The sequence below is a fragment of the Zea mays genome, chromosome 2, assembly GCF_902167145.1.
Source record: "Zea mays cultivar B73 chromosome 2, Zm-B73-REFERENCE-NAM-5.0, whole genome shotgun sequence".
In the NCBI taxonomy this organism is placed as follows: Eukaryota; Viridiplantae; Streptophyta; class Magnoliopsida; order Poales; family Poaceae; genus Zea; species Zea mays.
Window position 1 is genome coordinate 173,649,204 of NC_050097.1, and position 16,303 is coordinate 173,665,506.

Here is a 16,303-nt window from a genome sequence, read left to right on the forward strand (position 1 = left end):
TGTTGTTTCCTTGTCTAGCTTGTTACATTAAACCATATGCAATGCCAGCTGCTCCCGATGAATGAATGATTCTCCATGAGTTACGAATGCGCACAAAATGCTCTTGCTTGTCTAGTGTGATGTCACATTTTATGACGAAGGGTGAACAACTGGACATGGATTGGATTGAATCCTGCAAGATTCCATAAACAATATGAGCAGCACGCCATATAAATTTAGAGTAGTGACAATCAAAGAATAAGTGTTGGATAGATTCTGTCTTACTACAAAATTCACAAGCCTTACTACCATTCCAATTCCTTTGGCTAAATTATCTTTAGAGCTTGTTCGGTTATTCCTGTCTCATATGGATTGGATGGGATTGGAAAAAATATGAAGTATTTTGACTTGTTCGGGATTTGAACCCATCCAATCTCACTCAATCCACATGGATTGAGATGAAAGCGAACAAGCCCTTTAGAATAACTCCCATTTTCAAGTACCACAAGAAAACTTTAATTTTTAAGGGAATTTTCACACGCCAAATTTCCCGCGTAACTTTCATGCCATTGAGCATTTTACATTGATTTCACATAAAAGGAGCCATTTTATGCAATCCCCACACAAAGCAATCCATGCCCTCACTTGTGCTATTGTCTGGCACTCGCCCAACAAGGTGGTTCCATTCTCTTAGCTTATTCCCGACCAAAGATTTTATAAAAGATACATTTAGTGAGGCCTCATTGAGTACCTCTGCCACTGTTGCGTGTTTGTGTCTAACAATATTGAACAGATTTGGGTACTGGACCTTTAACTCATGGTTCCCTAACCACTTATATATCCTCCGAGAACCTAATCTGGTTACCACTGCTGAACTTGAACCTTCCCATGCCTAGAAAACCCTCTTTTACACCCATTAAACTCTTCCAGAACAGAGAGTCGTTTGGTTTTTTGTGCACCTGGCCTAGAGTTTTATTACTAAGATATTTGTTTCTTAGTAGGTTTTGCCAAATCCCATCTTCATTCAGAAGTTTGAAGAGACATTTACTCAAAAGGCATTTATTTTGGATATCAAAATTTTGGACCCCGAATCCACCTTGTTCTTTGGGTTGGCATTACATAATCCATTTTATCAGCCTGTATTTCTTTTTATGATTGTCGTTTTGCCAAAAAAAAATAACATTGACCTATAGTACTCAATCTTCTTGAGGACTCCCCTTGGGACCTCAAAGAAAGATAGTATAAACATAGATAAGCTTGATAGGACTGAGTTTAGCAAAACTAATCTTCCACCACTAGAGAGCATCTTAATTGCTTTTCCAGCTACTCAGTTTCTTCTCAATCCTTCTAAAAACCTCTAGTCCCTCTTGTTTGTCAACTTTTTGTAATGCATTGTCAGGCCAAGATAATGAGAAAGGAATGCCCCTAGCTTACTGCCAAATAGAGTGGAATAATATATATTGTTGAAACTCTTTTGCTTGTCCAAAGCAGAAAATTTCACTCTTGTGAAAAGTTGATCTTTAGACCTGATAATTGTTCAAACAAGCTCAGAATCAACTTCAGATTTTTTTTGCTTGCTCAATATCATGGTCCTAAAAAGAATAACAGTATCATCTGCATATTGAAGAATAGACAATCCACCATCAATTAGGTGAGGTACCACACCCCTCAAAGGTGCAAATGGCGCATGCTGTCTATAAATAACGATTATCAGAATGGTGGGTTGTTTTTTTCGGTCTGGGACAAATGATACCTCCTGCATGCGGGGAACCAGTCTGTATATATCTGCATGTATATATGGCACTTGATGCTTGGAATTACATGCACATCATTCAACATTTGTGAAGGAGAGACTAATAGATTACCCTCACTAGCTAGTACACACAAGCTGGATATATAAATTATGATCTCGTGTATCTTGTTTCTACTACTGTCAGACACTGTACCTAGGGTGGTGTGCACACCAACTTATATAGGGGGTGTTTGGTTACACCCAGCTAAAATTTAGCCTCTGTCCCATCGAATGTTTGAACCTCCGTTCCGAGTATTAAATGTAGTCGGATTATAAAACTAATTTGTCAGCCGAAGATTAAAAGACGAGACGAATCTAGTCCAGTTGGTTGGGTCTATATTTCATACTCCTATTTAAAAGTCAAACGCTTGATGTGACCCGGGCTAAACTTTAGCAGGAGCAACCAAACACTCCCATAATATGCGCGTGAATTACGAGATAGTAATACATGGTGAAGCTAGATATGGCAGCGCTGGTCATCAGCTAATCCTGCAGGTTGGTGAAGGTCGTCGGAAAGCACGCTCGACTGAAATCATCGGTTGAGGTGGTTGCTGTCCTGCAGTGTGTACTTGACGTCAGGCAGCGCCTGCAGCACGTCAGGATGTTCTGGCCAAGAAACAAACAAAACACGGGAGTTATTTCCTTGACCAGGCGCCTGTTGTGTTTCGAAACCTGCCAAATTTTACATGCGGACATCGATCGATCGTACAGCGGTTTCAGTTCTGCAGGAGTTGTTAACAGAAACCTGCCTGAAATTTTACATTACCTTTACACTTTTGATGAGAGACTTGCGGAGTTGTTAACAGAAAAGTAAAAAGCTTGTGTCTTCTTTGTGTGACATACGAGAGGCGCAAAGGAAGAAGACAGAAAGAGTCGAGGGAAGATTAATTTTCATTTTACTAGTATGTTAAAAGTTGACACTGACACACTGTTCGAAGTTTTAAGCTACGGAACCGCAGATAAATTAAAAGCAACGCCGGCCGATCGATGATGTCAAGTCAAACAAGCGTAGATATATATGCTCAGCAAAACTGAGACCCTACTGAAGAAGGTACCACGCGTCGCATTGACCTCGGAATTGCCAAGAGGATTCCCTCTCCGCCCACTTGTGACTAAGAAAAATGGATCCGTCAACTGGACTTTATTTAAACCTTCAATTCTCTCACCTTTTACTTAGTTATTATATATATATATATATATATAAACCATGGATTGACACGATTGATCATCCGGAAGGGATCGTGACGAACAAGAGAAAAAAAATCAGAATCAAATAAATGCAACCATGGGATGAAGATTCTGTTGCACGATTAAAAAAATAAACAGCACTGAGAAATTGCAGATATATATATAATAATAGAGCTCACCCTGCAACGCGGCGACCTGCGCCGGCGTGAGCTTGGCGGCGAACCCGCTGGCGGCGGCCTTGTAGCTGTAGATCAGCGCCTGCTTGGCTTTCTCCTCGCTTACAATTGCAGATCCTCCAATCAGCGGACAACAAGGCACGCACCACACACGATCGACCACAAATCGAAGAAGTAATGCTTAGCTTGGCGGTGCCAAATAATTGCGTGCCGTACCTGCCGAGCGCGGCGGCGAGGATGCCCATCTGGTACGCCTTGGAGTCGACGCCCTCGGCCGGTGGCTTCACCATCACCACGTACACGCTCGCGCCCGCTGCGTGCTGGCCCTGCTTGCTCTCCCTGCCGGCGGCCGTTGCCAGGGACACCGCGGCGGAGGAGAAGAGCACTAGTAGCAGGAACGCGGCCGCTGCGCCGGCGCAAGGGCGCGTCGAGGTAGTCATTGCACGCCGGCGAAGAGAGTGGTGCGGAGACGAAGATGGGGTGGTGGTGGTGGTGGTGGTGATGCGTGCGTACGCCGTTCGTGTGCAGTGGAACGTACGACGCGCTGGTTATTGTTGGTGTATGGCGGGAAGCGAGCGACGGATCCGGTGGTCGCTTATATAACCGCGGCGTCTTGTTAGTATGCCCAAAATAGCGCCACGAATGCGTTGGAATTTCTTCTAGATTAGGTATATGCCCGTCTATTGCCACGGAAGTTAATAATTAGTACTTCTTTGTTCTCGAATTTTTTTCGTCGGCTAGATAACTTTTGAACTAAAACATGGCAAATAAAAAAAATAAAGAGAACATAAAACATATATACAGTCATACAAAACGACATACACCACTGTTATGCTTGTCGAGTCCTTAGTATTTTCTAAAAATTCGAAACCAAAAGTGCATGCTAAACAAGACTTTCTTTCGTGGGTCCTTCAACAGGAGGAGAATGAATTAGTAGAGGAAGAGGTGCATGATAAATTTATCCTAAGCACCTTGTCGAGCGATATTTTATAAGGGATAGATGCACACAGTGAGCACTTACTAATGTCACATACTGTTCGATCTCCATCTATCAAGGCTGTAACATCCTAAATTTTGGGATATAAAATTTCTTCTCTAATATTCATCAAATTCAGGTGTTACCTCTCTTCTCCTCTCTCTTCATTGATTTTTCTCTTTCCTATAGTAGAGAAGTGGTTATTTTATTTGGAAATGTAATTATACTCTAGTAGTCAAAATTCCAAGGAAATATGAAATGTTGCATCATGCTGAATCCCAAATTTTATTTTTGTTTGGTGCATATGTTTGAGGTGTTCTAATTTGAGTTTGTGACATATATCAATTCGAGTCCAAAGGAGAAAAAAAAAGAAAAGAAAAACAAAATTCGAAATAAAAGAAAAGGGAAAAGAAGCCCGCAACCCCGTCCCCCTCGACCTTTTGGACCACCCCGACCCACCTTCCCCGCAACCACGCTCTCTTTCCCTCTCTCTGCACCATGGACCCACCCTATTAGCGCTTGCTGCCCGCTCGCCCGCGCCAGCCCACTGACGCCTGGTCCCACTCGTCAGTCTCGTCCCCCTCCCCGCAACCGCCCGCACAACCGCGCGCTCCACGCAGATAATCGCCGCCCGGACCCCACGATCCCCGTCCCACGCACGTTGCACGGGCTTCAAGGTGAAGACCCCGAACCCCCCAGCACACCCCTGTCCCTCATTCACACTCTCTCTGCCCATTTTCCTCACCTAGCTCGTTGCAGCGCCGCCGCCGTTGCAAAGTCATTCCACTGTCCTCACCAAGCCACTTCTTTCGCCTCTGCCACGGTGAGCTCCGCCTGAGTGCAACGCACTGGGAACCCGTCTCAGTTTCCCCTTTTCCCATCCCTTCTGTCCTGTCCATGTTTGACCACCCTCCCTATGCAGACTGGTGATCGTTGCTGCCACGTTTCCTCATCATCCAGCCAACCGGAGCACCCCGACGTCGTGCCCCGCCCCTAGGTAAGAAACCCCACCCCGTACTTCTTTTGCCTTAACTCTGTCTCACCGTAGTGAATTTGGGCTCACCGGACGTTACACGCCGAACCACCGTGCCTCCACGTCGCCCGGCTACTGCAACCTCACCCCGTGCCCAAATCCCGGCCTCGAACACCCCCGACCCCTCACTGAAACTCTGTTAGTCGCCTATAGGGGGTGAATAGGCGAAAACCTTGAAATTTATAAACTTTAAACACACACTAGGGTCGGGGTTAGCATTAGAATTAAATTCAAGTCGGAAAGAATGTTTCTCTTGCAAAGAGTTGCTCAAAGGATGCGGATGATGTGTGGGAGCAAACTCAAATCAATGCTAGCAAGGAAACGTTAGAGAGAGAAAAGAGGGTAAACAAATCAAGTGAGAATCAAAGCGAGTCGACATGGTGATTTATTTTACCGAGGTTCGGTTCCAAAAAACCTAGTCCCCATTGAGGAGGCCACAAAGGCCAGGTCTATTTCAACCCTTTCCCTCTCTCTCAAATGGTCACTTAGACCGAGTGAGCCTTTTCCTTAATCACATGGGTCACTAAGACCCTGTAAGGATCACCACACACTTGGTGTCTCTTGCTTAGCTTTACAAGCACTTAGAAGAAGAGTGAGGAAGGAAGAAAGGCAATCCAAGCAACAATAGCGCAAATAAACACAAAAACTCTCTCTCTCAGGTCACTAAGTGGTTGAGATGAATTTGGGACTTGGAGATGATTTGATCTTTGGAATTATGTCTTGGAGTGAATGTTATAGCTCTTGTATTGAATGTGAACTTCTGAAAACTTGGATACCAATGAATGAAGTGGTTGGGGGTATTTATAGCCCCAACCACTTCCTAGTCGTTGGCAAAGGCTGCTGGCGATGGGCGCACCGGACGGTCCCTGTTCATTGTCCGGTGCGCGCCACGTCAGCGCGTTCGTTAGGGTTCGGAGCAGTTAACCATTGAAGGCGTTTGTCGTCTTGCTGCACCGGACAGTCCGGTGCCACACCGGACAGTCCAGTGCCCTATGACTTCTACATTCTGACTTTTGTCGCGGCACTGTTGCGCACTGTAGCGTTTTGCAGAGAGCTATTCGGGCGTAGGGAGCCGTTGCTCCGCTGGCTCACCGGACAGTCCGGTGAATTATAGCGGATCATGCCTCTGAATTCCCGAGAGTGGCTTGTTTGAAGTTGTACGGGCCTGGTGCACCGGACACTATCCCGTGCACTAAAATTCAGCACACTCTTGTCCTTTGCTCCATTTTTTATTGTGTCCCTATCTGGATTTCTTTCTTGGTTTGTGTTGAACCTTATGCACCTGAGATAAATAATATCTAGACAAACTAGTTAATCCATGTGGTTTGTGTTGTACCTCAACCACCAAAATCGATTATAGGAAATGGTTAACCCTATTTCCCTTTCAATCTCCCCCTTTTTGGTGATTGATGCCAACACAAACCAAAGCAAATATGAAGTGAAGAAATGTAAGTAGTTTGCAATTGAGATAGATGTTCATAGGTTACTTAGAATTAAACCAATTGAAAGACTTTAAACATATGACTAAGAATGAACGGATTGCTTTTCTTTTATTTAACATTTTGGACCACATTTGCACCACTTGTTTATTTTTGCAATTCTTTTGGAAAATTCTTTCAAAATCTTTTGCAAATAGTCAAAGGTATAGGAATAAGACTAGTAAGAAGCATTTTTAGGATTTGAAATTCCTCCCCTATTTCAAATGCTTTTCCTTTGACTAAGTAAAAGCTCCCCGTGAATGAATTCTCCCCTTAGCTTTCAAGAGGGTTTTTGAAATAGATACTAAGTGAAAACATACCAATTGAAATTCTTCATACTAATGTGAAGTTTTTGAAGATACCAATTTGAAAATGTACTTCATATACGAATTGAGAATTCATTTTGAGGCTAACTCCAATATAAATTAAAATAATCATTTGTGAAATTTTTGAAATGGTGGTGGTGCGGTCCTTTTGCTTTGGGCTTAATTCTTTCTCCCCCTTTGGTATTAATCGCCAAAAACAGAGAACTTGAGAGCCCTTTTTACATTATCTCCCAAATGGTAGAATAAATATGAGTGAAGGGTCATACCAATTGAGAGTTACAAGAGTAACGACAAAGTGTAAGTGATACCGTCAGAGTTGGAGTGAAAGACTTGTCTTTGTTGAATACTCCATTTCCCTTTCAATCTAAAGACTAAGGATAGAAATACACTTGAAAGCACATTAGTCTTAGCTTTGGCACAAGAAGAATAAGAAATATGCATTTGTACCAAATGAAAGAGACATGATCAAAGGTATATAAATTAGCTATGTGTGCAATGTTTCAATCAAAATTCCGAGAATCAAGTATATTTAGCTCATTCCTAAGTTTGCTAAAGGTTTTCTGATCTAGTGGCTTGGTAAAGATATCAGCTAATTGGTTGTGGGTGCTCACATAAGCTATTTTTATATCCCCCTTTTGTTGGTGATCTCTCAAAATGTGATACCTAATGTCTATGTGCTTAGTGCGGTTGTGTTCAATGGAATTATCCGCCATGCGGATTGCACTCTCATTATCACATAGGAGAGGGACTTTGCTCAATTTGTAGCCATAGTCCCTAAGGGTTTGCCTCATCCAATGTAATTGCGCACAACAATGACCTGCGGCAATGTACTCGGCTTCGGTAGTGGAAAGAGCTACGGAGTTTTGTTTCTTTGAAGCCCATGACATCAGTGATCTTCCCAGAAACTAACAAGTCTCTGATGTGCTCTTTCTATCAATTTTACACCCTGCATAACCAGCATCGGAATATCCAATTAAATCAAAAGTAGATCCCTTGGGGTACCAAAGCCCAAACTTAGGAGTGTAAACTAAATATCTCATGATTCTTTTCATGGCCCTAAGGTGAACCTCCTTAGGATTTGCCTGGAATCTTGCACACATGCATACAGAAAGCATAATATCCGGTCGAGATGCACATAAGTAGAGTAAGGAACCTATCATCGACCGGTATACCTTTTGATCCACGGACTTACCTCCCGTGTCGAGGTCAAGATGCCAATTGGTTCCCATGGGTGTCTTGATGGGTGAAAGTCGCCTAGAGGGGGGTGAATAGGGCGAATCTGAAATTTATAAACTTAAGCACAACTACAAGCCGGGTTAGCGTTAGAAATATGAACGAGTCCGAGAGAGAGGGTGAAAAACAAATTGCAAGCAAATAAAGAGTGAGACACAAGGATTTGTTTTACCGAGGTTCGGTTCTTGCAAACATACTCCCCGTTGAGGTGGTCACAAAGACCGGGTCTCTTTCAACCCTTTCCCTCTCTCAAACGGTCACTTAGACCGAGTGAGCTTCTCTTCGCAATCAAACGGGACACAAAGTCCCTGCAAGGACCACCACACAATTGGTGTCTCTTGCCTCAGTTACAATTGAGTTGATCACAAGAAAGAATGAGACAAAAGAAGCAATCCAAGCGCAAGAGCTCAAATGAACACAAGTCACTCTCTCACTAGTCACTATTTGATTGGGAGTGATCTTTGGACTTGGAGAGGGTTTGATCTCTTTGTTGTGTCTTGTATTGAATGCTATAGCTCTTGTAAGGTGTGGGAAGTCAGAAAACTTGGATGCAATGAATGGTGGGTGGTTGGGGTATTTATAGACCCAACCACCAAACTAGCCGTTTGGTGAAGGCTGCTGTCGCATGGCGCACCGGACAGTCTGGTGCGCCACCGGACACTGTCCGGTGCGCCTGCCACGTCACCCAGCCGTTGGATTCTGACCGTTGGAGCTTCTGTCTTCTGGGCCACCGGACAGTACGGTGGTGCACCGGACAGGCACTGTTCACTGTCCGGTGCGCCATCTGGGTCTGCTCTGACTCTGGCGCGCACTGTAGCGCATTTAATGCCTTCTGCAGATGACCGTTGGCGCAAAGTAGCCGTTGCTCCGCTGGCACACCGGACAGTCTGGTGCGCCACCGGACAGTCTGGTGCGCCACCGGACAGTCTGGTGCGCCACCGGACACTGTCCGGTGAATTATAGCGGAGCGGCCTCCAGAATTCTCGAAGGTGAGCAGTTCGGAGTTGGAGTCCCTGGTGCACCGGACACTGTCCGGTGGCACACCGGACAGTCTGGTGCGCCAGACCAGGGCACACTTAGGTTGACTTTAGCTCTCAATATTTGAATCCTTTCTCGGTCTTTTTATTGGTTTGTTGTGAACCTTTGGCACCTGTAGAACTCATAATCTAGAGCAAACTAGTTAGTCCAATTATTTGTGTTGGGCATTTCAACCACCAAAATCAATTTTGGAAAAGGTGTAAGCCTATTTCCCTTTCAATCTCCCTCTTTTTGGTGATTGATGCCAACAAAAATCAAAGCAAATATAGAAGTGCATAATTGAACTAGTTTGCAGAATGTAAGTTCAAAGGTTACTTAGAATTGAACCAATAAATTCTTATAAGATGCGCATGGATTGATTTCTTTATTTTTAACATTTTGGACCACGCTTGCACCACATGTTTTGTTTTTGCAAATTCTTTTGTAAATTCTTTTCAAAGTCCTTTTGCAAATAGTCAAAGGTAAATGAATAAGATTTTGAGAAGCATTTTCAAGATTTGAAATTTTCTCCCCCTATTTCAAATGCTTTTTCCTTTGACCAAACAAAACTCCCCCTCAATAAAATCCTCCTCTTAGTGTTCAAGAGGGTTTTAGATATTAGTTTTGAAAGGGTTGTACCACTTTGAAAAAATAAGATACCAAATTGAAAAACTCTTTTTCTTAGCTCAAAAATTTTGAATTTTGATGGTGGTGCGGTCCTTTTGCTTTTGGGCTAATACTTTCTCCCCTTTGGCATGAATCACCAAAAACGGATAGTTGTGAGTGAAATATAAGCCCTTTTACTTTCTCTCCCTATGGTAAATAACATAAGAGTGAAGATTATACCAAGGTTGGAGAGCGGAGCGACGGCGAAGGATGAGTAATTCAATAGAGTGGAGTGGAAGCATGTGTCTTCGCCGAAGACTCTAATTCCCTTTCAATCTATGACTTGGTTTGAAATACACTTGAAAACACATTAGTCATAGTATGGAAAAGAGACATGATCAAAGGTATACTAATGAGCTATGTGTGCAAAACATTAAAAGAAATTCCGAGAATCAAGAATATTTAGCTCATGCCTAAGTTTGTTAATTGTTTGTTCATCTAGTGGCTTGGTAAAGATATCGGCTAATTGTTCTTTGGTGTTAATATATGCAATCTCGATATCCCCCTTTTGTTGGTGATCCCTTAAGAAATGATACCGAATGGTTATGTGTTTAGTGCGGCTATGTTCAACGGGATTATCCGCCATGCGGATTGCACTCTCATTATCACATAGAAGAGGAACTTTGGTTAATTTGTAACCATAGTCCCTGAGGGTTTTCCTCATCCAAAGCAATTGCGCGCAACAATGGCCTGCGGCAATATACTCGGCTTCGGCGGTAGAAAGAGCTACGGAATTTTGCTTCTTTGAAGCCCAAGACACCAGAGATCTTCCCAAGAACTGGCAAGTACCCGATGTGCTCTTTCGATCAATTTTACACCCCGCCCAATCAGCATCCAAATAACCAATTAAATCAAATGTGGATCTGAGATCACCTAGAGGGGGGTGAATAGGTGCTCCTGTAAAACTTGAAACTTCAGCCACAAAAACTTGATTAAATGTTAGCACAATAATCGCCAAGTGGCTAGAGAGGAGTGAAAGGGAAATGTGCCTTTGGGCCATTTCTAAGTATTTTGGTGATTGAGTGCAAACACAAGTGCTTAAATGTGAAAATGTGCCCATGGTTGAACAAAGTGCAAATCACAAGTAAAGGTATGTTTCTAAGCCTTAGTACATTGGTTTTGTGTACTAATATCTTGTCTAAGTGTTAGAAACAGGAAGAAGCAGAAAAGAAAAGAAGTGGAAGAGTGGCTGTGTACAGCCAAAGGCTGTTTCGGGCTGAGGCACCGGACTGTCCGGTGTGCACCGGACAGTGTCCGGTGCGCCAGACCAGCGCGGGGCAAACCAGCCGCTCTCGGGTTTTTCTCCGGCGACTTCAGCTAAAATTCACCGGACTGTCCGGTGTGCACCGGACTGTCCGGTGAGCCAACGGTCGGCCGGGCCAACGGTCGGCCGCGCGATCGGCGCGCGACACGTGGCCGAGCCAACGGTCGGAAGGAAGCACCGGACTGTCCGGTGTGCACCGGACTGTCCGGTGCGCCAGATCTGCAACGGTCGGCAACGGTCGGCTTCGCTTTTTATGGAAACAAATCGGGCACTGGACAGTGTCCGGTGTGCACCGGACTGTCCGGTGCGCCCGACGACAGAAGGCAAGGATAGCCTTCCAGATGTGTTCTCAACGGCTCCTAGCTGCCTTGGGGCTATAAAAGGGACCCCTAGGCGCATGGAGGAGCAACCCAAGCATTCCTTGAGCACTCTTGATCACTCACACATCAATCTCGCGCACTTGTTCGACATTCTAGTGATTTGAGCTCCGTTCTAGTGTGCTAGTCTCTTGAGCTCAAGTCTGGGTCTTGTGTGTGCGTATTCGCTGTGATCTTTGTGTTGCGTGTGAGTTGCTAATCCCTCCTTTGCTCTGTGATTCTCTGTGAACATCTTTTGTAAGGGCGAGAGGCTCCAAGTTGTGGAGATTCCTCGCAAACGGGATTGAGAAAAGAAAAGCAAGAACACCGTGGTATTCAAGTTGATCATTGGATCACTTGAGAGGAGTTGAGTGCAACTCTCGTCCGTTGGGACGCCACAACGTGGAGTAGGCAAGTTTTTGTACTTGGCCGAACCACGGGATAACCACCGTGTCATCTCTGTGATTGATTTCTTGTGGTTATTGTGTTTTGACTCCTCTCTAGCCACTTGGCCATAATTGTGCTAACACTTAACAAGTTTTTGTGGCTTAAGTTTTGAAGTTTTACAGGATCACCTATTCACCCCCCCCCCCTCTAGGTGCTCTCAATTGGTATCGGAGCCGTTCTCTTCAAGAAAGGGACTAACCGCCCGAAGAGATGGATCCTAAGGGGAAGGGAATTGTGATCAACGACAAGGAGAAGGAGTCCTTCGTCAACGAGCCAAGGGATGACAAGTCCAATGACTCGGGCTCGGGCCACAAGCGAAAAGATGGGAAGAAGAAGAAGACAAGACACATCAAGGAGATCGTCTACTACGACAGCGATGAGTCCTCTTCTTCCCAAAAGGACGACGACCACGACAAACAAAAGACGGTCAACTCAAACTTTTCTTTTGATTATTCACGCATTCCACATAGCTCAAATGCTCATTTGCTCCCCATTCCACTTGGCAAGCCTCCTCACTTTGATGGAGAGGACTACGGATTTTGGAGTCACAAAATGCGTACTCACCTATTTTCTCTCCATCCAAGCATTTGGGAGATTGTGGAAAGTGGAATGAAATTTGATAGCTCGGATAGCCCTTCATTCATTAATGAGCAAATCCATAAGAATGCACAAGCTACCACTGTTCTTCTAGCTTCATTATGCAGGGATGAATATAACAAAGTAAGCGGCTTGGATAACGCCAAGCAGATCTGGGACACCCTCAAGATTTCTCATGAGGGGAATGACGTTACCTTGCTCACCAAAATGGAGTTGGTGGAAGGCGAGCTTGGACGATTCGCGATGATAAGGGGCGAGGAGCCAACTCAGACATACAACCGGCTCAAGACCCTTATCAACAAAATAAGGAGCTACGGAAGCACGCGATGGACGGACCACGACGTCGTCCGACTAATGCTCAGGTCCTTTACCGTTCTTGATCCTCATTTGGTGAATAATATTCGTGAGAATCCCAGGTACACCAAAATGTCGCCCGAAGAAGTCCTAGGAAAATTCGTCAGCGGGCGAATGATGATCAAGGAGGCAAGGTATGTGGACGACGCCTTGAATGGACCGATCAACGAGCCGCAACCTTTTGCTCTCAAAGCCACAAGGAGCAAGGAAGCACTACCCAGCAAGGTGGCGCAAATTGAGGCAGCCGGTCTTAATGATGAAGAAATGGCCCTCATCATCAAGAGATTCAAGACGGTGCTAAAGGGTCGCAATGAACAGCCGAGCAAGACTAAGACCAAGGGGAAGCGATCATGCTTCAAATGCGGTAAGCTTGGTCATTTTATTGCTAACTGTCCTGATAATGGAAGTGACCAGGAAAAGGGGAACAAAAGGGAGAAGAAGAAGCACTACAAGAAAGCCAAGGGCGAGGCGCATCTAGGCAAGGAGTGGGATTCGGATTGCTCCTCCTCTGACTCCGACAATGAGGGACTCGCCGCCACCGCCTTCAACAAATCGGCCCTCTTCCCCAACGAGCGTCACACGTGTCTCATGGCTAAGGAGAAGAAAGTAAGTACTCGAAACTCTACTTATGCTTCTTCTAGTGATAATGATTCTAGTGACGATGATGAAATAGACTATTCTAGTGTATTTAAAGGTCTAGATAGAATTACAATTGGCAAAATTAATGAATTAATTGATGCATTGAATGAGAAGGATAGACTCTTAGAGAAACAAGAGGATTTATTGTATGAAGAGCATGATAAATTTTTAGAAGCTCAAAAATCTCATGCTCTAGAAGTTAAAAGAAATGAGATGCTTACTTGTGAATTATCTTCATGCCATGAAACAATTTCTAAATTAAAGAGCATTAACGATGAGTTGAATGTTAAGATAGAAATAGCTAGTAAATCAACAACTTGTGTAGAAAATGTTGCTATTTGCAATAGATGTAAAGAATTTGATATTGATGCTTGTAGTGAACACATAGCCTCTATTGCAAAGTTAAATAATGAAGTGGCTAGTCTTAATGTCCAACTTAAGACTAGCAAAAGTGAATTTGATAAGTTAAAATTTGCAAGGGATGCCTACACAATAGGAAGACATCCCTCAATTAAGGATGGGCTTGGCTTCAAGAGGGAAGCCAAGAACTTAACAAGCCATAAGGAGCCCATTCCCGCCAAGGAGAAAGGGAAGGCCCCTATGGCTACTAGTGCTAAAAGGAACCATGCATTTTTGTATCATGATAGAAGACAAACTAGAAATGTAAGTCATGATGCTTTTGATTCATATGTTTATGATTCTCATGCCATGTTTGCTCCTAGTTCCTCTTATGTGTATGATAGAAATGTTACTAGGAGAAATGTTGTTCCTAAAAGAAATGCTATTCATCATGTGCCTAGAAGGAATGTCATTCATGCTCCTAGGAAAATAGCAAATGAACCTTCTACCATTTATTATGCTTGCAATGCTCCCTTTGCTATTTGTAGAAAGGGTAAGAAGGTAATTGCTAGGAAATTAGGGGCGAAATGCAAGGGTGACAAAACTTGCATTTGGGTCCCTAAGGAAATTTGTACTAACCTTGTAGGACCCAACAAGAGTTGGGTACCTAAGTCCCAAGCCTAAATTTGCCTTGCAGGTTTATGCATCCGGGGGATCAAGCTGGATTATCGACAGCGGATGCACAAACCATATGACGGGGGAGAAGAAGATGTTCACTTCCTACGTCAAGAATAAGGATTCCCAGGATTCAATTATATTCGGTGATGGGAATCAAGGCAAGGTAAAAAGGTTAGGTAAAATTGCAATTTCTAATGAGCATTCTATATCTAATGTATTTTTAGTAGAGAGTCTTGGATATAATTTGCTATCTGTTAGTCAATTATGTCATATGGGGTATAACTGTCTGTTTACAAATGTAGATGTGTCTGTCTTTAGAAGAAGTGATGGTTCACTAGCTTTTAAGGGTGTATTAGACGGCAAACTTTATTTAGTTGATTTTGCAAAAGAAGAGGCCGGTCTAGATGCATGCTTAATAGCTAAGACTAGCATGGGCTGGCTGTGGCACCGCCGCTTAGCACATGTGGGGATGAAGAACCTTCACAAGCTTCTAAAGGGAGAACACGTGATAGGTTTGACTAACGTGCATTTCGAAAAAGATAGACCTTGTGCAGCTTGTCAGGCAGGTAAACAAGTGGGAGGAGCACATCACGACAAGAACGTGATGACCACGTCAAGACCCCTGGAGCTGCTGCATATGGACCTCTTCGGACCTGTCGCCTATCTGAGCATAGGAGGGAGTAAGTATGGTTTAGTTATTGTTGATGATTTTTCCCGCTTCACTTGGGTGTTCTTTTTGCAGGATAAGTCTGAAACCCAAGGGACCCTCAAGCGCTTCCTCAGGAGAGCTCAAAATGAGTTTGAGCTCAAGGTGAAGAAGATAAGGAGCGACAACGGGTCCGAATTCAAGAACCTTCAAGTGGAGGAATTTCTTGAGGAGGAAGGGATCAAGCACGAGTTCTCCGCTCCCTACACACCACAGCAAAATGGTGTGGTAGAGAGGAAGAACAGGACGCTAATCGATATGGCGAGGACAATGCTTGGAGAATTCAAGACCCCCGAGTGTTTCTGGTCGGAAGCCGTGAACACGGCTTGCCACGCCATCAACAGGGTCTACCTTCATCGCCTCCTCAAGAAGACTTCGTATGAGCTACTAACCGGTAACAAACCCAATGTATCTTACTTTCGTGTATTTGGGAGCAAGTGCTACATTCTAGTGAAGAAAGGTAGAAATTCTAAGTTTGCTCCCAAAGCTGTAGAAGGGTTTTTGTTAGGTTATGACTCAAATACAAAGGCGTATAGAGTCTTCAACAAATCATCGGGTTTGGTTGAAGTCTCTAGCGACGTTGTATTTGATGAGACTAATGGCTCTCCAAGAGAGCAAGTTGTTGATTGTGATGATGTAGATGAAGAAGATGTTCCGACGGCCGCTATACGAACCATGGCGATTGGAGAAGTACGGCCACAGGAACAAGATGAACGAGATCGACCTTCTTCCTCGACTATGGTGCATCCCCCAACCGAAGATGACGAACAGGTACCTCAAGTGGAGACGCTCGATCAAGGGGGAGCACAAGATGATCAAGTGATGGAGGAAGAAGCGCAACCGGCACCTCCAACCCAAGTTCGAGCGATGATTCAAAGGGATCATCGAATCGACCAAATTCTGGGTGACATTAGCAAGGGAGTAACTACTCGATCTCGATTAGTTAATTTTTGTGAACATTACTCCTTTGTCTCTTCTACTGAGCCTTTCAGGGTAGAGGAGGCCTTGCTAGATCCGGACTGGGTGTTGGCCATGCAGGAGGAGCTCAACAACTTCAAA

The 16,303-nt window shown here is 44.2% G+C and overlaps 1 protein-coding gene across 1 annotated transcript; it reads right to left on the bottom strand.

Annotated features, from left to right (window-relative positions):
* Positions 1 to 1,740: 1,740 nt before the first annotated feature.
* On the bottom strand, positions 1,741 to 3,699 carry LOC103647304 (subtilisin-like protease SBT3.3). The gene is made up of 3 exons (XM_008671848.3): positions 3,352 to 3,699; positions 3,139 to 3,236; positions 1,741 to 2,377 (listed from the first exon to the last, which is right to left on the bottom strand). Exons 1-3 carry the CDS (start codon positions 3,573 to 3,575, stop codon positions 2,304 to 2,306), a joined length of 396 nt encoding a protein of 131 aa, XP_008670070.1. The 5' UTR covers positions 3,576 to 3,699; the 3' UTR covers positions 1,741 to 2,303.
* Between the last annotated feature and the right edge of the window lie 12,604 nt (positions 3,700 to 16,303).